Source organism: Salvelinus namaycush, chromosome 21 (genome assembly GCF_016432855.1).
Source record: "Salvelinus namaycush isolate Seneca chromosome 21, SaNama_1.0, whole genome shotgun sequence".
NCBI lineage: Eukaryota > Metazoa > Chordata > Actinopteri > Salmoniformes > Salmonidae > Salvelinus > Salvelinus namaycush.
In genome coordinates this window covers 2,993,543-3,016,420 of record NC_052327.1, presented here as the reverse complement: position 1 = coordinate 3,016,420, position 22,878 = coordinate 2,993,543, and the positions used below count along the sequence as shown (strand labels likewise).

The 22,878-nt window shown below is 43.1% G+C and overlaps 1 protein-coding gene across 1 annotated transcript; it reads left to right on the top strand.

Annotated features, from left to right (window-relative positions):
* The first annotated feature begins 2,895 nt into the window (after positions 1-2,895).
* Positions 2,896-22,715, top strand: ldha (lactate dehydrogenase A4). Its single transcript, XM_039017055.1, has 8 exons — positions 2,896-2,989; positions 15,785-15,910; positions 18,472-18,589; positions 18,840-19,013; positions 19,379-19,552; positions 19,687-19,804; positions 21,501-21,624; positions 22,236-22,715. Exons 2-8 carry the CDS (start codon positions 15,785-15,787, stop codon positions 22,398-22,400), a joined length of 999 nt encoding a protein of 332 aa, XP_038872983.1. The 5' UTR covers positions 2,896-2,989; the 3' UTR covers positions 22,401-22,715.
* The last annotated feature ends 163 nt before the right edge of the window (positions 22,716-22,878 follow it).

The following is a 22,878-nucleotide window of genomic DNA, read 5'->3' as shown; positions in this document are numbered from 1 at the left end:
AATCTGTGAGCTGCTCTGAAAGCTGGTGCTTAAAGCTAGTGAGGGAGATAAGTGTTTCCAGTTTCAGAGATTTGTGTAGTTCGTTCCAGTCATTGGCAGCAGAGAACTGGAAGGAGAGGCGGCCAAAGGAAGAATTGGTTTTGGGGGTGACCAGAGAGATATACCTGCTGGAGCGCGTGCTACATGTGGGTGCTGCTATGGTGACCAGTGAGCTGAGATAAGTGGGGACTTTACCTAATAGGGTCTTGTAGATGACCTGGAGCCAGTGGGTTTGGCGACGAGTATGAAGCGAGGGCCAGCCAACGAGAGCGTACAGGTCGCAGTGGTGGGTAGTATATGGGGCTTTGGTGACAAAACGGATGGCACTGTGATAGACTGCATCCAATTTATTGAGTAGGGTATTGGAGACTATTTTGTAAATGACATCGCCGAAGTCGAGGATTGGTAGGATGGTCAGTTTTACAAGGGTATGTTTGGCAGCATGAGTGAAGGATGCTTTGTTGCGAAATAGGAAGCCAATTCTAGATTTAACTTTGGATTGGAGATGTTTGATGTGAGTCTGTAAGGAGAGTTTACAGTCTAACCAGACACCTAGGTATTTGTAGTTGTCCACATATTCTAAGTCAGAGCCGTCCAGGGTAGTGATGTTGGACAGGCGGGCAGCGATCGTTTGAAGAGCATGCATTTAGTTTTACTTGTATTTAAGAGCAATTGGAGGCCACGGAAGGAGAGTTGTATGGCATTGAAGCTCGCCTGGAGGGTTGTTAACACAGTGTCCAAAGAAGGGCCAGAAGTATACAGAATGGTGTCGTCGGCGTAGAGGTTGATCAGAGACTCACCAGCAGCAAGAGCGAAATCATTGATGTATACAGAGAAGAGAGTCGGACCAAGAATTGAACCTTGTGGCACCCCCATAGAGACTACCAGAGGCCCGGACAACAGACCCTCCGATTTGACACACTGAACTCTATCAGAAAAGTAGTTGGTGAACCAGGCGAGGCAATCATTTGAGAAACCAAGGCTGTCGAGTCTGCCGATGAGGATGTGGTGATTGACAGAGTAGAAAGCCTTGGCCAGGTCAATGAATACAGCTGCACAGTATTGTTTCTTATCGATGGCGGTTAAGATATCGTTTAGGACCTTGAGCGTGGCTGAGGTGCACCCATGACGAGCTCTGAAACCAGATTGCATAGCGGAGAAGGTATGGTGGGGATTCGAAATGGTCGGTAATCTGTTTGTTGACTTGGCTTTCAAAGACCTTAGAAAGGCAGGGTAGGATAGATATAGGTCTGTAGCAGTTTGGGTCAAGAGTGTCCCCACCTTTGAAGAGGGGGATGACCGCAGCTGCTTTCCAATCTTTGGGAATCTCAGACGACACGAAAGAGAGGTTGAGCAGGCTAGTAATAGGGGTGGCAACAATTTTGGCAGATCATTTTAGAAAGAAAGGGTCCAGATTGTCTAGCCCGGCTGATTTGTAGGGGTCCAGATTTTGCAGCTCTTTCAGAACATCAGCTGACTGGATTTGGGAGAAGGAGAAATGGGGAAGGCTTGGGTGAGTTGCTGTGGGGGGTGCAGTACTGTTGACCGGGGTAGGGGTAGCCAGGTGGAAAGTATGGCCAGCCGTAGAAAAATGCTTATTGAAATTCTCAATTATAGTGGATTTATCGGTGGTGACAGTGTTTCCTATCTTCAGTGCAGTGGGCAGCTGGGAGGAGGTGTTCTTATTCTCCATGGACTTTACAGTGTCCCAGAAATTTTTTGAGTTTGTGTTACAGGAAGCAAATTTCTGCTTGAAAAAGCTAGCCTTGGCTTTTCTAACTGCCTGTGTATATTGGTTTCTAGCTTCCCTGAAAAGTTGCATATCACGGGGGCTGTTCGATGCTAATGCAGAACGCCATAGGATGTTTTTGTGTTGGTTAAGGGCAGTCAGGTCTGGAGAGAACCAAGGGCTATATCTGTTTCTGGTTCTAAATTTACTGAACTACTGATCACAACCACACACCTACTGACCACAATGACTGACCTTAACCACACGACCACATGGATTAAACACAGGATTAACAGATCTTAATCTTTTGTTCTACCTAATTTTGTGGTAGTGGTCAGTAGTTGTAGTCAGCAGCTGTGGTCAGTAGTTGTATGGTCTGTGTTTATCCAAAAACATCATTCATTTACACATAGGCTTTGTCCAACTAAGTATGGCGGAGTTAGTGCCTACAATTTTATTTATTTATTAAGGATCCCCATTAGCTGCTGCCTTTTTTCCCAGTATATGCTCTTCTTGGGTTCCAAACAAATTAAGGTAAAAATTATAATTAAATAAAACGGTTGATATAACATTACACCACCACATATGTAAAATACAACATTTGTAATACCAACTTACATTTATGTGTGTGGACTGTGTGTCCTGATGTATGTGTTTGTGTGTGCATATGGATGTTTGTGTGTGTGTGTCTCCTCACAGTCCGCATTGTTCTATAAGGTGTAGTTTTACCAGTTTTTTTTATCTGATTTTACTGCTTGCATGAGTTACTTGATGTGGAATAGTGTTCCATGTAGTCATGTCACTGCGTAGTACTGTGCGTTTTCCAGAGTCCGTTCTGGACTTGGGGACTGTGAAGAGACCCTTAGTGGCATGTACAGTATGCATTGGTGTCTGAGCTGTGTGCTAGTCGTTGGCGAGCCTGCCCACAGCTGACCCCGCCCCGTTCCTTGTGCCACAGTGAGTGGCTTCTCCATCCCATAGCACATTCGCTCAGCATGGACATGACATTTAACACGGGACACCGGGGACCCTCCCAGTGTGTCATGTAATCACGCAGCGTCTACCGTGCACCTCTCTGCTGCTTAAATACCAGGAACCTCCCCCACACACGCCAGTGCCACAGAAAAGCTGCATCCAGCCAGGGAAGAGGCCAGCCAAAGTCATTCCAACTCGCATTTCAGTGTTGTTTCCACATTACTTTCACGAAACTAAACCTTCAAGGTGAGACATCGGATTTTGTGATCAAGTAGGCCTAATGGGAAAACGTCAGACAAGATGTTATGCGTTTTGGTGAAATTCTGGGAATAATGGCCTGCAGTAGTTGGTTTATGAAGTGAAATATAAAAGTTTCATAAGGGCATGATCAATGGTCATGTTTTACAGCTGATAGGCGTACGGTGACTTGAGGTTGACTAGGTGGACTTGAACTTGAGAAGTATACTCTGCTTACTTATTGCTACAATGTTAAGTGATGGAGATGCCTTGCGCTCACAGAGAGGGGTGTATCACATGTACCAATTGGCTAGCAGTTTCTTAAGCTTTTTCAGTGATTGGTTTCCAGGAAGCAGATGATCGAAAACTAGATTATCACAAATTGTTGTAAAAGCAGGCATACACATTTCCTCCAGTTGTGCAAGTCTTTGAATGTGGAAAGAGTATGAGAACATGAGGCTCTTGATACAGCGCACTGCGTGTTTGCCAGACTTTTGTGATTTTTCTTTACGGTGGTTCATTTGGGCAACTACAGTCTGGTTATAACCAGCGAAAAGGTTAGATGTACAGTAATAGTGGTAATTATGGTAACCTAGAGGAAATGTAACTCGCTCTGAATAGTCTACTGCTCTACCTCAATCTGTATGCAGCCTGTTGCTGTATTAAGCATTTTAATTGCTTATGCTAAACATTTTGAATAAGACTAGTAATAGGCCCTAGACCTAATAGTAAATAGGCTGGTTATTGATCAAAGGATACATTTGTGAAATGGCCAACTAGGCTACTGTCTAATAGTACAACATGTCCTTATTATGGAAGGTCTTAATTATTATCCAGTTTATTTTGCCAATATTTCTAAGCTCTGTACATTTCCACTTATCCACTAAAGTTGACAAATAATATATATTACTAATTTGCTAAATTGTTTTATTTCATATGGGACTGCCACAAACTGACAGATATGAAGAGCTTGCTATATGTTTTCAGACAATAAAAAAAGGACTAGATTGTGCCAAGAGCCATGCCCATCTGTGTTGCTATGCATCTTGGTAATGTTAGTTCATTAGCTTTCCTGCACAAGACCACTTGGTTTGATGTGCGTATGCTTAAATCATAGTTCTGCACTGAGTTTATGCCAACATACATTGTTTTATAGCTTTACTCGGGTAATTAAATAATGGTAGCAGTGGAATGTATCCTTTTAAAGAACTCTCGCATCCATGCCCAAGTGGCTCGTGCCAATGATTATCCTGCACCCTAATCGTCACCTCTATGGGGGGGGGGGGGGGGGGGGGCTGAACCATATTTACATTGATGGCATACAGTGCTTTTTTCCTTTGGGATAATAGCCCACTATTGAACAACTAGTACCTTCTTGGAAGACCTGTGATCACTTGACATTACTGACTGTGCATTTATATGGCAACATTATGATTACACAGGAAATATGTACAGAGTTTAAGACTCAGTAGCCTGAGTGCTATCATGCCACCTCCTTGTTACTCATTCATTGTCATGTTTGGCTTGAACAATTAACAATGGATTTAGCAAGAGCACAAACAGATTTGGGACCAGGCTAAAAATGTTGGCCCTGTTCGAATATGCTCAAATACATTCTTCCTTCTTTCCTTCCAATCCTTACAAAAGTAGCTGATCTAACATGATTTTATAGGAATGATATGAAGACTATTTGAACTGGGCCAGTCTCTCATTGCTTTCATGTCAACAACAAGCGGTGTCACATAGTCTTGTCAGGTGTCTTTCATGACACACAGCAGAAATATAAATTAGAGGCTGGCAGATAGGCAAGACTTTGACACAGATGTTTGGAGCAACAGATAGTCCGACGGTCGTCGGACTGAGTCAGAACTGGCACACTCTGGCCAGGGGTGGTTCAGTGGTCTAAGCCGCTGCCTCTGGATAACATTTACTGTACGGTGTACTACCATTGTGAGCATGGGTTTTAATCTGACACAGTTCTCTAACACTTTTTCTCTCCTATCTACTTTGTATTTTTCTGTGTTTATTGGATAGAGAGCAAAGGGAGTGGGACTACCCCACTCCTTAAAGACTGGCACTGCCTGAAGACGAGTTCGTAAACACGTTATTTCTCGCATACACACTTAGCAGGTGTTATCGCAGGTGCAGCGACAATCTTATGTTCCTAGTTCCTATCAATCAATGCAGTAAATGTCAAATAAGCACACAATAACAATTTTATTAAAATCAAACATTTAGTACAGTAGTAGAGTTACTTGATGTGGATAAATAATAATGTCAAACTTATTAGTGACCAGTGTTAAATCCCTAAGGTGCAGGGTAGAGTACCCGGTGGTAGCCGGCGAGTGACAGTGACTAAGTGGCAGAGCACAGTCGTGGCCAAAAGTTTTGAGAATGACACAAATATTAATTTCCACAAAGTTTGCTGCTTCAGTGTCTTTAGATATTTTTGTCAGATGTTACTATGGAATACTGAAGTATAATTACAAGCAGTTCATAAGTGTCAAAGGCTTTTATTGACAATTACATGAAGTTGATGCAAAGAGTCAATATTTGCAGTGTTGACCCTTCTTTTTCAAGACCGCTGCAATCCGCCCTGGCATGCTGTCAATTAACTTCTGGGCCACATACTGACTGATGGCAGCCCATTCTTGCATAATCAATGCTTGGAGATTGATAGAATTTGGGTTTTTGTTTGTCCACCCGCCTCTTGAGGATTGACCACAAGTTCTCAATGGGATTAAGGTCTGGGGAGTTTCCTGGCCATGGACCCAAAATATCAATGTTTTGTTCACCGAGCCAATTAGTTATCACTTTTGCCTTATGGCAAGGTGCTCCATCATGCTGGAAAAGGCATTGTTCGTCACCAAACTGTTCCTGGATGGTTGGGAAAAGTTGCTCTCGGAGGATGTGTTGGTACCATTCTGTATTCATGGGTGTGTTCTTAGGCAAAATTGTGAGTGAGCCCACTCCCTTGGCTGAGAAGCAACCCCACACATGAATGGTCTCAGGATGCTTCCTGACACAGGACTGATGGTAGTGCTCACCTTGTCTTCTCCGGACAAGCTTTTTTCCGGATGCCCCAAACAATCGGAAAGGGGATTCATCAGAGAAAATGACTTTACCCCAGTCCTCAGCAGTCCAATCCCTGTACCTTTTGCAGAATATCAGTCTGTCCCTGATGTTTTTCCTGGAGAGAAGTGGCTTCTTTGCTGCCCTTCTTGACACCAGGCCATCCTCCAAAAGTCTTTGCCTCGCTGTGAGTGCAGATGCACTCACACCTGCCTGCTGCCATTCCTGAGCAAGCTCTGTACTGGTGGTGCCCCGATCCCGCAGCTGAATCAACTTTAGGAGACGGTCCTCGCGCTTGCTGGACTTTCTTGGGCACCCTGAAGCCTTCTTCACAACAATTCAACCGCTTTCCTTGAAGTTCTTGATGATCCGATAAATGGTTGATTTAGGTGCAATCTTACTGGCAGCAATATCCTTGCCTGTGAAGCCCTTTTTGTGCAAAGCAATGATAACGGCACATGTTTCCTTGAAGGTAACCATGGCTGACAGAGGAAGAACAATGATTCCAAGCACCACCCTCCTTTTGAAGCTTCCAGTCTGTTATTCAAACTCAAATCAGCATGACAGAGTGATCTCCAGCCTTGTCCTCATCAACACTCACACCTAGAGAATCACTGACATGATGTCAGATGGTCCTTTTGTGGCAGGGCTGAAATGCAGTGGAAATGTTTATTGGGGATTCAGTTCATTTGCATGGCAAGGAGGGACTTTGCAATTAATTGTAATTCATCTGATCACTCTTCATAACAATCTGGAGTATATACAAATTGCCATCATACAAACTGAGGCAGCAGACTTTGTGAAAATTAATATTTGTGTTATTCTCAACTTTTGGCCACGACTGTAGGGTACTGGGCAGAGGGCAGGGTACTGGGCGGAGGCCGTCTAGTGGTGGCTGTTTAACAGTCTGATGGCCTGGGGATAGAAGCTGTTTATCAGTCTCTTGGTCCCAGCTTTGATGCACCTGTACTGTCTCTGCCTTCTAGATGGTAGTGGAGTGAACAGGCTGTGACTCGGGTGGCTAAGGTCCTTAATAATCTTTTTGGCCTTCTTACCATATGGGTGACATATGACCTATAACACGACTATTCAAACCCATGGGCCTTGAGGGTCAGAGCACATGAATGACCTACTGTGAACATCTGCTGTGACACTTGACACCAATTGGAGCTCGCTGAGTGCTCACTGGCATGTTGGTTGGGTTTTCAAGTGCTCTTGTTACCAGCCACGTGCGGGCGACAGTGGCTATGAGCATGTCCCAAATGGTACCCTATTTTCTACATAGTGAACTACTTTAGACAAGAGCCATTTGGGCCCTCGTCAAAAGTAGTGCACTATATAGGAAATAGGGTGCCATTTTGGACACACTCTCGTTTTCAAGTAAAGTGAATGTCACAGTATACTGTACCGCGATATATGATAATGTCATCGTGCAACGGTCCTTCACCGGTAGAAGATCAAACGTGAATACCCCCGGCTCATTCGGCGAGTAGTGAATTAATAGTATGGTAACAGGTGTGATGGCTCCAAGATTTGAACTTAGACTGATGGTGAAGTTTGGTGCCAGCACATGGATACGCCATACCCTCTCTTCTCTCTTTCCCCTCCCTCTCTCCGTATCGCTCACTCTCTTGTCCACTTTCTTTCTCTCTCGTACAGTATCACTTTCAGTTATTAAAGCTCTAAGTATTCTTTTTACTACTGGATACACCTCTTCTCCAATGGGCAATGTTATATATCGACATCATCACTTTGTGCAACACTAAGCAATGTAGAAACAGGAACTTATCTTAATGCCCATCATTTTGAAAGTATTGTTTTTCCAAATTGCACCAATTAATAGCTAAATGGCACCCTGTAGTTACTCTTTTATAAAGCTTCTATTGTAGAGGGAATTTCCATGTTATAAAGAGGTCCCTTTATAGGTCCCTTCCTTTTTTCAATATTTACTAACGACATGCCACTGGCTTTGAGTAAAGCCAGTGTGTCTATGTATGCGGATGACTCAACATTATACACGCGAGCCGTGTGCTCAGCCTTTGAGCGAGCGAGAGAGGGAATATGATTTTGATAGCTGGCACTGGTCTGAATGACTCGACTGCCCCCGCATGGAGAGAAAGAGAACTGTGTGTTTTTTCCTTGAATGTATCGAAATGTGAATTTCCTTTTGCGCAGGAATGTTTTCCGTGATAATTAAGATCTGTACATGCCTGTGTCCATATTCACACAATGCTGGAGTAGCTAAGTCATCAAGGTGATGTGATGGTAACAGGCCCCTACTAGCACTTACCCTCATTCTCCCCGAACCAGGAAGAATAAATAGCGCCCATGATGCAATCGCCACTCCATAATAGTGAGCCATGGCAACCAGAAACAGGTCCAGGCAGAGGGTGGGAGATAGATAAGCATTGCTATGGAGACCCAGCGTCGCTGTCGGTCGAACAGAAGATAAGGATTGGATGATGGCCTGCAGAGTTGGGCAAAATAACTTACTGTTAGCAACCAAGACATTTTAAATAGGATTTGAATATGGTAAAAGGAAAGTCATTGAGTTGAAAATGCCTTGTTACTAAACAATGTGGGGATGATAACTCCATAGAAAAGATAATAGAAAACTCCATAGAAAATATATATTTTTTTAAGCTGACAATATCCAGTTCATAATAGCCTCTGAACTGACAGAAACTAAGGACTAATAATACAAAATAAATATATACCCTACCGGTCAAACATTTTTGAACACCTACTCATTCAAGGGTTGTTTTTATTTTTACTATTTTCTACATTGTAGAACGATAGTGAAGACATCAAAACTATGAAATAACATATACGGAATCATGTAGTAACCAAAAAAAAGTGTCAAATATATTTTAGATTTGAGATTCTTCAAATAGCCTCCCTTTGCCTTGATGACAACTTTGCACACTCTTGGCATTCTCTTAACCAGCTTTATGAGGTAGTCACCTGGAATGCATTTCAATTAACCGGTGTGCCTTCTTAAAAGTACATTTGTGGAATGTCTTTCCTTCTTAATGTGTTTGAGCCAATCAGTTGTGTTGTGACAAGGTAGGTGTGGTATACAGAGGATAGCCATAATTGACAAAAGACCAAGAAGAGCTCTTCTTATGGCAAAAAGAGCTCAAATAAGCAAAGAGAAACTTGAATGTTTCTTCAAGTGCAGTTGCAAAAACCATCAAGCGCTATCATGAAACTGGCTCTCATGAGGACCGCCACATGAAAGGAAGACCTAGAGTTACCTCTGCTGCAGAGGATAAGTTCAATAGAGTTACCAGCCTCAGCAATTGCAGCCCAAATAAATGCTTCAGAGTTCAAGTAACAGACACATCTCAATATCAACTGTTCAGAGGAGAGGAGACTGCATGAATCAGGCCTTCATGGTCAAATTGCTGCATAGAAACTACTACTAAAGGACACCAATAAGAAGAAGAGACTTGCTTGGGCCAAGAAACACATGCAATGGAAATTAGACTGGTGGAAATGTGTCCTTTGGTCTGGAGTCCAAATTGGAGATTTTTGGTTCCAACCGCCATGTCTTTGTGAGACACGGTGTGGGTTAATGGATGACCTCCGCATGTGTATTTCCCACCATAAAGCATGGAGGAGGCGGTGTTATGGTGTGGGGGTGCTTGGCTGGTTACACTGTTTGTGATTTATTTAGAATTCAAGGCACACTTAACCAGAATGGCTACGACAGCATTCTCCAGCGATACGCCATCCCATCTGGTTTGGGCTTAGTGGGACTATCATTTGTTTTTCAACAGGACAATGACCCAACACACCTCCAGGCTGTGCAAGGGCTATTTGACCAAGAAGGAGAGTGATGAAGTGTTGCATCAGATGACCTGGCCTCCACCATCCCCCGACCTCAACCAAATTGGGATGGTTTGGGATGAGTCGGACCGCAGAGTGAAGGAAAAGCAGCCAACACTAGGCCTTTAGGTTATGCCTACGCTCCATTGTCTGCCTCTTGAGTAAATCTGAGATGAAAAAACATCAGGCTATTCCATTAAAACAACTAGATCCTATGTGCACGTTGAAATCAAAATTCACTGTCCTTTTGTGAGGCGCAGCCGGGAACTAGTTCTGTAAGATGGCGAGTCGTGGGGTTGATAAACCAAGAGGATTCCCCATCATCGTTTAAATCTCCAGTTGGCGAACATTTTGGCCTCCCAGTAGATTACAACAGCGATGGAGAGTGTTCCCACTGCTCAACGAGAATAGCCTAAGCAGCTGCCAACACCTCAAACATGCTGACACATTTACGCCGACAACACCCCAGTATTTCTACAACTTGAGCAAGGCGGAAATGGTAAAAACAACAACTTCGGCTCCTGTCTGAATTTAAAAAGCCCTTCGCAGCTGATTCTGACTGGGCCAAATAAATTATTACAGTATGTGAACATACACTGAGTATACCAAACATTAGGAACTACTTCCTAATATTGAGTTCCCCCCCCCCCCTTTTGCCCTCAGAACAGCCTCAATTTGTAGGGGCATGGACTACACAAGGTGTCGAAAGCGTTCCACAGGGATGTTGGCCAATGCTTCCCACTGTTGTGTCAAGTTGGCTTGATATCCTTTAGGTGGTGAACCATTCTTGATACACACGGGAAACTGTTGAGTGTGAAAAACCTAGCAGCATTGCAGTTCTTGACACAAACAAGATCGCCTGCCACTCCTTTTTGCCACATCTTTAATTTAAGCCTCCTAGAGAGTGTGTCTCCTCAGGCCTTGAGGGAAGCAAAAGTCATTCCCCTACCTAAGAATAGTAAAGTCCACCTCACCAGCTCAAACAGCCGACCAATCAGCCTGTTACCCTTAGTAAACTTTTGGAAAAAATTGTGTTTTACCAGATACAATGCTATTTTACAGTAAACAGACATCAGACTTTCAGCACGCTTATAGGGAAGTACATTCAACAAGCACAGCACTTACACAAATGACTGATGATTGGCTGAGAGAAATTGACAAAAATATTGTGGGGGCTGTTTTTGATATTCAGTGCTGCTTTTGATCTTATTTGGGACAAATCATTCACTAAACCCTAAACCTCAACTAAATCTTGTAATGAATAAGGTGGAAATTGAGTACGTTGAGGTGACTAAACTGCTTGGAGTAACCCTGGATTGTAAACTGTCATGGTCAAAACATATTGATACAACAGTAGCTAAGATGGGGAGAAGTCTGTCCATAATAAAGCGCTGCTCTACCTTTTTAACAACACTATCAACAAGGCAGGTCCTAAAGGCCCTAGTTTTGTCACACCTGGACTACTGTTCAGTAGTCGGGTCAGCTGCCACAAAGAGAGACTAATGAAAATTACAATTGGCTCAGAGCTGGGCAGCACGGCTGGCCAGTAAATGTACACAGGGAGCTAACATTAATGACATGCAAGTCAATCTCTCATGACTCAAAGTGGAGGAGAGACTGACTTCATCACTACTTATTTTTGTAAAAAGTGTTGACAAGCTGAATGCACCAAGCTGTCTTTTTAAACTACTAGCAAACAGCTCAGACACCCATGCATACCCCACAAGACATGCCACCAGAGGTCTCTTCACAATCCCCAAGTCCAGAACAGACCACTGGTGGAAAGTACTTAAGTAAAAATACTTTAAAGTACTACTTAAGTAGTTTGTTGGGGTATCTATACTTTACTACTTATATTCTTGACAACTTTTACTTCACTACATTACTAAAGAAAATATTATACTTTTTACTCCTTACATTTTCCCTGACACCCGAAAGTACTAGTTACATTTTGAATGCTTAACAGGACAGGAAAATTGTCTAATTCACACACTTATCAAGAGAACATCCCTGGTCATCCCTAATGCCTCCGATTTGGCAGACTCACTAAACACAAACGCTTAGTTTGTAACTGATGTCCGAGTGTTGAAGTGTGCCCGTCTATCCGTAAATTTAAAAAACAAGAAAATCACTGCTTAATATAAGGAATTTTGGTTCTCATGGTTCTCACCCACTTCCATAGACTTACACAGTAATTATGACATCTTCCGGAAGAGGTCATCCAACCTATCAGAGATCTTGCAGCATGAGTTGACATGTTGTCCATCCAATCAAAGGATCAGAGGATGAAAAGCATAAGCTACAGCTATCTAGCACTGCAGTGTATAAAATGTGGTGAGTAGTTCAATCAAAGCGAGAGATAGATAATAGTTGAACAGTTTTGAACAAATTCATTTCTTTAAAAATGAAGGAGAAGCTAGCTAATACAGCTAGCTAGTTTAGTGTATTCAAACACCCGGCTAAAACAGAAAGGGATGGTATTTTAACTAGCTGGCTATGCCTATCCAACACTGTAGCTCTTCTAAGTCAAGGTAAGCTTTGTGTAATTAACTTTTTGCCACCGGGGCCCGCCGGTGTAACTGCTAAACTGCTCGCTGACAGTACACTGTACTGCATGATTGTAAATAAAGGAAAGGGGGATACCTAGTCAGTTGTACAACTGAATGCCTTCAACTGAAATGTGTCTTCCGCATTTAACCCAACCCCTCTGATTCAGAGAAGTAATAGGGGGCTGCCATAATCGACATCCACGTCTTCGGCGCCCGGGGAACAGTGCCTTGCTCAGGGGCAGAACAACAGATTGTAGCAGGTTTACTAATGCGTGAGTTTTAGTAGCTATGTTGACTACTTATGACATTAGCTAATATGATGTAGGCTGTGCGTAGCGGTTATATATGAAGGTTTGGCTTGGAAAGGTTTTTTCACCTGGTCACAGACAACTGATGTGTTGTGCACTGAAGTCCACAAGAAAAGGGGAAAGGTGAGAAGTGGAGAACCCATAGATGCAAGGAGGAATTCTAAAATGAGCAAAATGATCATGATGTTTGTATGTGGCTGCTATGAAAGTTAACTGTGTTTGCGTGTGATCAGGGGTGTATTTATTCTGCCGATTGTGTTGAAAAACCTGTGTTGTAAACTTTCATTAGGCTAGGTTGTAGCAACCTCATGATACATATAGGGAAAATGTGAGTACCATGTAGTAGCCTAAATCTAGAAGGCTACCCAATACATTTGACCCAAGTTTAACAATTTAAAGGCAATGCTACCAAATACTAATTGAGTGTATGTAAACTTCTGATCCACTGGAATGTGATGCTAGAAGCTGAAATAAATCATTCTCTTTACTATTATTCTGACAATTCCCATTCTTAAAATATAGTGGTGATCCTAACAGACCTAAGACAGGGAATTTTTACTGAGATTAAATGTCAGGAATTGTGAAACTGAGTTTAAATGTATTTGGCTAAGGCGTATGTGAACTTCCGACTTCAACTGTAGATAAGATTTACATACTGTATTGTACCGCGGACAAGCCACCGGGGGAGACTCGTCGAGGCAGACGGAGTCTTCATCGCGGCGGTGGCTCCATCTGCTGGACGTGCCAGGTCTCGACGGGTCCTCCGGCCAGGACTGTTTTGGGCTTGTGAGAAATCAAGGGGGCTGATTGATCACCCCCTGCATGGCCCACGAAGCAAGCAATTGCCAACCCCGTGTCTATGCATCCGGAATCAGGCTTCGAGGGGGCGCCGGAACCAACCTCACCTGGTGAACAACTCGATTTCAAGAGACACCTATGAGCTTGGAGGGTACTATGGTGTTGAATGCTGAGCTATAGTCAATGAACAGCATTCTTACATAGGTATTCCTCTTGTCCAGATGGGATATGGCAGTGTGCAGTGCGATGGCGATTGCATTGTCTGTGGATCTATTGGGACGATAAGCAAATTGAAGTGGGTCTAGGGTGTCAGGTAAGGTAGAGGTGATATGATCCTTGACTAATCTCTCAAAGCACTTCATGATGACAGAAGTGAATGCTATGGGAGATAGTCATTTAGATCGGTTACCTTTGCTTTCTTGGGTACAGGAACAATGGTGGACATCTTGAAGCATGTGGGGACAGCAGACTGGGTTAGGGAGAGATTGAATATGTCCGCAAACACTCCAGCCACTCCAACCTTGACTTTGTTGTCCTTTGGAAGTATACTTGGGGTCATTGTCCATTTGGAACACCCATTTGCGACCAAGCTTTAACTTCCTGACTGATGTTATGAGATGTTGCTTCAATATGTCCACAATTTTCTTCCCTCATGATGCAATCTATTTGTGAAGTGCACCAGTCCCTCCTGCAGCAAAGCACCCCCACAACATGATGCTGCCACCCCCGTGCTTCATGGTTGGGATGGTGTTCTTCGGCTTGGAAGCCTCCTCCTTCTTCCTCCAAACATAACGATGGTCATTATGGCCAAACAGCTCAATTTTTGTTTCATCAGACCAGAGGTCATTTCTCCAAAAAGTACAGTCTTTGTCCCCATGTGCAGTTGCAAACCGTAGTCTGGCTTTTTTATGGCGGTTTGGAGCAGTGGCTTCTTCCTTGCTTAGCGGCCTTTCACGTTATGTCGATATAGGACTCGTTTTACTATGGATATAGATACTTTTGTACCTGTTTTCTCAGCATCTTCACAAGGTCCTTTGCTGTTATTCTGGGATTGATTCGCACTTTTCTCACCAAAGTACGTTCCTTCCTGAGCGGTATGACAGCTGCGTGGTCCCATGGTGTTTATACTTGTGTACTATTGTTTGGACAGATGAACGTGGTACCTTCAAGTGTTTGGAAATTGCTCCCAAGGATGAACCAGACTTGTTGAGGTATACAATTTGTTTTCTGAGGTCTTGGCTGATTTCTTTAGATTTTCCCATGATGTAAAGCAAAGAGGCACTGAGTTTGAAGGTAGGCCTTGAAATAAATCCACAGGTACGCCTTGAATTGACTTAAATTATGTCAATTGGCCTATCAGAAGCTTCTAAAGCCATGACATAATTTTCTGGAATTTTCCAAGCTGTTTAATGGCACAGTCAACTTAGTATATGTCAACTTCTGACCCACTGGAATTGGGATACAGTGAATTATAAGCGAAATAATCTGTCTGTAAACAATTGTTGGAAAAATTACTTGTTTCATGCACAAAGTAGATGTCCTAACCGACTTGCCAAAACTATAGTTTGTTAACAAGAAATGTGTGGAGTGGTTGAATAACGAGTTTTAATGACTCCAACCTAAGTGTATGTAAATGTCAGACTTCAACTTTATATTTCCTTAGAAGCTGTGTAAATGAAATGTAAAGGCAATATTCACGCTTTAGCGGAGACTGCATTCATGGTAAAAGCTGCATATGTCAGCTCAAATCGGAAATTAACTTAAAATTGATGTTGCGGAATCTGTAATGCTTCAGCTTAGAATTTTTTTTGAAAAAAGTTAAATCTACACTTGAGTTATTTGACCATGTCAAGAAAAAGAAAACAACCTAAGAATAACAATAGGTTTCACAGCTTTGTGATCATCTAATAATAATATATTGGATTTATATAGTGTCTTTCTACGAACTGAGGTACTCAAACTGCTTTGAGGGGGAAACTCACCTTATCCACCACCATGATGATGCACGCAACCATTTTGTGCCAGAATTCTCACCACATATTAGCTAGCATGGTGTAGAGGCGTGGAGTGATGTACATTATACCAATGAAGAAATTGTTTTGAGAGTTGTATTAGCAGTTATTCGTATTAGCAGTAGAGAAAAGTAGGTACCAGAGCACCGTGCTGTTTCTTGCTCTGAGAGGAAGTACTGAAGGAAAGCTGAGGGGATCAGACTGACCCTCTCTCTTCCTCTTTATGTCTCTCAGATGACCACAAAGGAGAAGCTGATCACCCATGTCTTGGCTGGTGAGCCCGTTGGCTCCCGAAACAAGGTGACAGTGGTTGGCGTCGGCATGGTTGGCATGGCCTCCGCAGTCAGCGTCCTGCTCAAGGTAAGACCGATGGAGGGATGGATGGAGGGGGTAAGGTGTGATCAGGGTTGGGTATGTTACTTTCTAAATGTAATCCGTTACAGTTACTAGTGTCCCAAATTTTGATCAGTAACGTACCTTTTGGATTACACAAATTCAGTAACGAAATCGGATTACTTTTAGATTACTTTCCCTTACGAGGCATTAGAAGAATACAAAAATGAATATTACCAATTGAACGACATATATTGCAGGATAAATCAGTGTTAGAGTTAACATAGCTGGCCATAAATGGATGTTACATATTAATTTATGGGTTGGTTATGGAGCCTTATTTTAACCCATTGCTTTCTACTACAGATAATAATATGATTAGGCTATATTTTTACATCTAAAAAAATCTGAAATATACATTTTCCATAAGCCAACAATTAAGAACTAAGATCTGACTTCCATAGAGTGAAGTTCTGTCAGCTAAGGACTTATTAGCCTACTCTGTTAATTTTTTTTGTCATGCAGGACTGATTGGGCTCATTGCTTAAAGTTGAAAAATAAATGCTGCTCTCATGGAATGGCATGCTTTAAGAACTACCGATTTGCACATAAAAATGTATTGATGTCATATGCTGCATTTGCTACAGGCCTATTGTTTACATTTTTGTTGGTGACACTTTGATATCTCGATAATTTGCCGTTGTTTAAGTCTTTCAAAGGTGTTTGAGCATGTTACGTTAGGTCTATGGACATATTTTCCAAAATTAGATTGAGCAATTAAAGCTCCACTCGTGGTCTTCTTAAAGTAAACTCGTTTTTGACAGTATGGAGCACAATATCACAGAAGTTTAGAAGGGAGGAACTCCCTCAAGCTTTAATACCATAGGCTAGGATCCGCACTATGCAGCTATTGCCAGAGCGCATTTTTCACTGGCTGTCCATGGGTTGCAAAAACAATGATTGACAGGCAGCTTAAACTTATTCAATACAACCATTATTGGGTTAAAATACAAAATATACAATTGTGTACAGTCATCCACAACAACCACAATACTCAAGGCATACATTTCTAAACGAGAGAGCAGCAGTGTGATTCACATCAATGTGCTACGTAGATATCAGTAATAACTGAATTGGGGATGGGAGAGATTTTTTGTTGTTATTCAGCCAGCAAGTCACTGAGACCACGGTGTCTTTTGCAGATGAGCCCTGCATGAACACATCAATAAACAACAATTACTCTATAAATATCTATAGAATTAAATTACACAAAATATGAAAACAAAATAAAATCATATAAAACAAACAAACACATTCTTCAGTAAAAAGGCCCTCTAACATCTGCCTGGATTACCCAAGTGGCACCAACTCCACCAACTTTAAAAAGGTCAGACACACCCTTGGGGACTGTTAAACGTTTGCATGCCGACAGTACTTACGCACCTCTGGACAGAGTGTCAGCAGTCAATCTCTTTTGTTTTCTCACAGCAAAGACCTTGGAAGTCGTCAGCCACTCAGACTTGCTAAAATACTTCAAACCAGAATGTGGCAGCATTGTTTGGCAATGCATTTTGGTTCATATTGCTCGTGGTCTAGATTCAAAGCTATCTGCGCTGTTGTTGCTATTTTGTAGAAAACCCTTGTTGATACTAGCCAGATGGCCACAGCTAGATAACTTGAACAAGAAAAGGAGAGCCGCACACACTAGGAGCTCTGATGCAATAATTTAATAACCTAATAACCAACGTTTTCGACAGACAAGCTGTCTTCATCAGGGTATAACGACAAACCCTGCAGGTCCCTAGTTTATATCGTTTCAAAGGACACACAAGTGTCTGTAATCATGACCGGGTGTGGCTTGAGATCATTGGTTAATTTACAGATATAAATAGAACATGTAAAAAACATGAATGGATAGCATACGATCACAGATACAATTTGGCTACATAGGCCTACAAACATTTACAATGAATAGCAAAATCACAATAATCACAAGAATGGCTTCAGATCAAAGTCTACGTTGAGACCGAAGGGAGCAAGGGTCTTTAAATGAAAGATCCAGGCAGCCTCTCGTTTTAACCATAAATTGTCACGGTCACCCCCGAGAAAGGGTGACGTGTTCGATGCCGATATAACGTAGGGACGAAATAGAGTGGTTCGCTTCCAAAAAGTAGGCCGCAACTGGATACGTCGAGTTTTTGCACCTAATGGTGCTACGATGCTCCGAGATTCTTACTTTTAATTTGGGCTTCATTTTACCCACATCGTTTTTGCCACAAGGACAGGTTATACGGATCTTTCATGACATGGGGGGGTTAGCATACAGCATTGCACTTCATGTCTGAAATGTACAGTATATTCTATTTTATTAAATGTAGTGGTAAAATGTAGTGGATTTATAGAGCTAGTTTCCCCAGACACAGATTAAGCCTTGTCCGGGACTAACAAGCAGTTTCTATGGTGAAATTGCTTTTAGGCTAAGATTTAGCCTTCATCTCGTGTCCGGGAAACCGGCCTCTTAATCATATCCATATCCTTTTCTATATGGATTATATTCCTGAACCCTAACAAGCCTTGTGTTGACCCAGGACCTGTGCGATGAGCTGTGCCTGATTGACGTGATGGAGGAAAAGCTGAAGGGTGAGGTCATGGACCTGCAGCATGGCAGCCTCTTCTGCAAGACCCACAAGATCGTGGGTAATAAGGGTGAGTGAGGAGTCATACACTTATGCACACGCACACACACGCACAAACGAGTTGTGTGCACTCACAAAGACACAAACAAACACACATATGCACAAACAAGTTGTGTACACACACTGATTTGTTGTGTGGGTGCTCGGAACCCTAGGTTGTATTTGTGTGTGTTTAATGTGCATCTTTACCTTGAGTTGCCCACTGTTATATAATCGAACCCTGGTTACATTGTGTGTGTGTGTGTCCTCCCCCACTCCAGACTACAGTACAACCGCCCACTCCAAGGTGGTGGTGGTCACCGCCGGTGCTCGTCAGCAGGAGGGCGAGAGTCGTCTGAACCTGGTGAAGCGCAACGTTGACATCTTCAAGTTCATCATCCCCCAGATCGTCAAGTACAGCCCCAATGCTATCCTGCTGGTCGTCTCCAACCCCGGTACAAGAGGGCAGGAGGGAGGGATGGAGGGAGTCATTTGGTTAAACATGATCCAGTGACTTGATCATTACTCTAGCATTGTGCGAAGTCATTGACAGGTTTGAATAAGATGTTAGTGCTGGCCTGCTCACTCCGTAGCTCTCCAGGGCCAGGTTACATTATCAGGAACAACTGCATGGTCTTTTTCCTGACAACTACGGTCCATACTCCAATCAGCAAAGTCAACGCTGGCTATATAGTGAACATTTATACATATGAAAATGGAATTTAAGGGGTATGGTTATGGTTAGGGTTTGTTTTCTTAACTCAAATTGTGATAACATTTGTAACCCCCCCTTCTCCTTTCTCTCCTCTGCCTATCCCAGTTGACATCCTGACCTACGTGGCCTGGAAGCTGAGCGGTTTCCCCCGTCACCGCGTCATCGGTTCCGGCACCAACCTGGACTCCGGTCGTTTCCGCCACCTTATGGGCGAGAAGCTGCACCTTCACCCCTCCAGTTGCCACGGCTGGATCATTGGAGAGCACGGAGACTCCAGTGGTATGTTGGCTATGGCTTCAAATCCACTCCGGAACTGTCTCTCTGTCCATACCATATTGTGGAAAACCTTCATGGACATTGGTCTATGACTGAAAGGTAACTGACTGGATACCTGTCTCTTCTCTTACTCCCAGTGCCCGTATGGAGTGGCGTGAACGTTGCTGGTGTTTCCCTGAAGGGCCTAAACCCACACATGGGCACAGACGCAGACAAGGAGGACTGGAAGCATCTCCACAAGATGGTGGTTGATGGGTGAGTCTTATAAACACACATCGCTATCTGTTCCAACTACACTACCAAACGTATGTGGACACCTGCTCGTCAAACATTTCAATCCAAAATCATGGGCATTAATATGAAGTTGGTGCCCCGTTTGCTGCTATGACAGCTTCCACTCTTCTGGGAAGGCTTTCCACAAGATGTTGAAACATTGCTGCGGGGACTTGCTTCCTTTCAGCCACAAGAGCATTAGTGAGGTCTGGCAGCAGATGTTGGATGATTAGCCCAGGGTTGCAGTCTAAGTCAGGGCTCTGTGCCGCCCAGTAAAGTCCCTCCACACCGATCTCGACAAACCATTTCTGTACGGACCTTGCTTTGTGCACGGGGGCATTGTCATGGTGAAACAGGAAAAGGCCTTCCTCAAACTGTTGCCAGAAAGTTGGAAGCACAGAATCCTCTAGAATGTCATCGTATGCTGTAGCGTTAAGATTTCCCTTCACTGGAACTAAGGGGCCTAGCCAGAGCCATGAAAAACATCTCCAGACCATTATTCATCCTCCACCAAACTGTAGTTGGCACTATGCATTGGGGCAGGTAGCATTCTCCTGGCATCCGCCAAACCCGTCGGACTGCTAGATGGTGAAGGGTGATTCATCCCTCCAGAGAATGTGATTCCACTGCTCCAGAGTCCAATGGTGGCGAGCTTTACACCACTCCAGCCGACGCTTGGCATTGCGCGCATGGTGATCTTGAGCAGCCACACACAAGCCTGGCCATGGATAGCCATTTCATGAAGCTCCCGACGAACAGTGCTTGTGTTGACGTTGCTTCCAGAGGCAGTTTGGAACTGGGTAGTCAGTGTTGCAACCGAGGACACACAATTTCTACACGCTACGTGCTTCAGCACTCATCGGTCCCATTCTGTGAGCTTGTGTGGCCTACCACTTCGCGGCTGAGCCGTTGTTGCTCCTAGATGTTTTCACTTCACAATAACAGCACTTACAGTTGACCAGGGCAGAATCCCCTATGGCGATTGCATGGCTGGCTGTGTGCTCGATTTTTGTCATCAACAGGTGTGGCTGAAATAGCCAAATCCACTAACTTGAAGGGGTGTCCACATACTTGTGCATATATAGTGTACATCTGTCGAGGGTCGTTTTAAAAAGGAAAATTACCATTTCTTATTGGACAAGTTCCGATAGATACCCCCCCTTCCACACCAAAAAATAGATTCTTAGTCCAGGATTAGGCCTAATTGGAAACTGGTCCTTAGAGTTTGACTCCAAATGAATCAATAAATAACACAATAATAGAAGTAGAGAATAAATTACTTCACTCCCAATCAAATCCAATAGAGCTTGGAGGAATGAGGATGGAATTTGACCCTAGGCTAAGAGCCAGAAACATGCTGGAAGTAGCACAGTAAGTACTGACTACGCCATTGTGTTACGTGTTTACTGCACCTGGCATCTAGGTCTAAAACAGTTAAGTTGTTGATATGCAACGCTGCAGACTGTAAAGGTATAACTATTAATTACAAGTTAATATAAGTGATTCACAACCCACTTTATAACTAGTTTCAAGGGCATTTGTCACTGCTGTTTTCTAAATGTATTTTCCTGTAGTAGTTCTTAGCATTCACAATAGGAAAAACTATGCACTTTTCCTACGAAATTACAGTTTAAATGTGTTACAAACTCCTCTCCTCGTGTCTCTCTCTGTCATATAGTGCCTATGAGGTCATCAAGCTGAAGGGTTACACCTCCTGGGCTATCGGCATGTCTGTCGCTGACCTGGTTGAGAGCATCCTGAAGAACCTCCACAAAGTTCACCCCGTGTCCACCCTGGTCAAGGTAAGAAGTCCATCTGCCATGCTCTACATGTGCCTTGATGCCAAACATTTACATTTTTCATTTTATATGAAAAAAAAATATATATTATCCAGGGTGACTTACAGGGAGTGCACTAATTTAGATACTACCATACTACTCGTAGCTAAGAGTGTGCTGAATCCATTACACTCCTGGTGGTTCCAATCAGGGGAAGAATACAGTAGAGCAGATGGTATAATGTATTAACAAACGGGCCAAAAACCTTTAGGTCTAAGAGGGTTGAAAGAAGATAGACGGATCTTTGGTTGTTGTAGCATAGCGGTAGGCGAACTCAACTTGACTGAAAAAGACAGTCAGCGCTCACAAATAAAGTATTTCTATGAATGTTTTTCAAGAAAACTATTTGCTACACTGTATACCTAATGTGTGTTATGACTGAAGATGTAAGGATTAAGTTGGCTCTTTATACATAAATACAGACATATCTGATAGCTTTATTTGGACCAACCATAGTCAAACAGATCAAGGCCACAGATGTATGGACTTGAGACACACACACTAATATTACACCCACCGCCACTCCACTTGTGATCCATCCCTAATCAGACTCTCTCTTCTTCCCTCCCTCTCAGGGGATGCACGGTGTGAAAGACGAGGTGTTCCTCAGTGTGCCATGCGTGCTGGGCAACAGTGGTCTGACCGACGTCATCCACATGACCCTGAAGCCCGAGGAAGAGAAGCAGCTGATCAACAGCGCCGAGACCCTGTGGGGCGTGCAGAAAGAGCTCACATTGTAAAGCGGAGTGTTCATTTTATAAGCAATGAGACAAAATACTCAAATCACCTATTTTTCCCCAGACTAAAACTAATGATAACAAGATGCCCTGAAAAACTATGACAAACACAAATTACTTTTCATTTTAGTCTACGAAAATGTGACAAGACTTCCACGTGAGGCTATAATGGACAATCATGGTCGACTGATAACGAAAAGTAACGAAGGACGAAATACAAAAAAAATAACCCTTGTAAAGAGCCACCTGTGCCATCTGGATATACTTACGATACACTCCACCAACCAAATAAAACTACCAGGATGATGAAACAACCAATCTGTTTTCTCTCTCCGTGTGTGTGCGTGCTATGCCTGTATGGTAGTTGCGTTTACATGTTAGAATTGCAGCTGTTTGAGGCAGGGTTTTACACATTCACAGATTAGGCATCTCATTCAATGAGGTGAAATGGAGGTCCCTGGTCTTTCCTCTCAACCGAGGT

Coding starts and splice junctions, on each gene's coding strand:
- ldha (XM_039017055.1), top strand. CDS start 15,785: ATGACCACAAAGGAGAAGCTGATCACCCATGTCTTGGCTGGTGAGCCC. Junction 18,590..18,839: donor CAAGATCGTGGGTAATAAGG/GTGAGTGAGGAG, acceptor CCCCCACTCCAG/ACTACAGTACAACCGCCCAC. Junction 19,553..19,686: donor AGAGCACGGAGACTCCAGTG/GTATGTTGGCTA, acceptor TCTTACTCCCAG/TGCCCGTATGGAGTGGCGTG.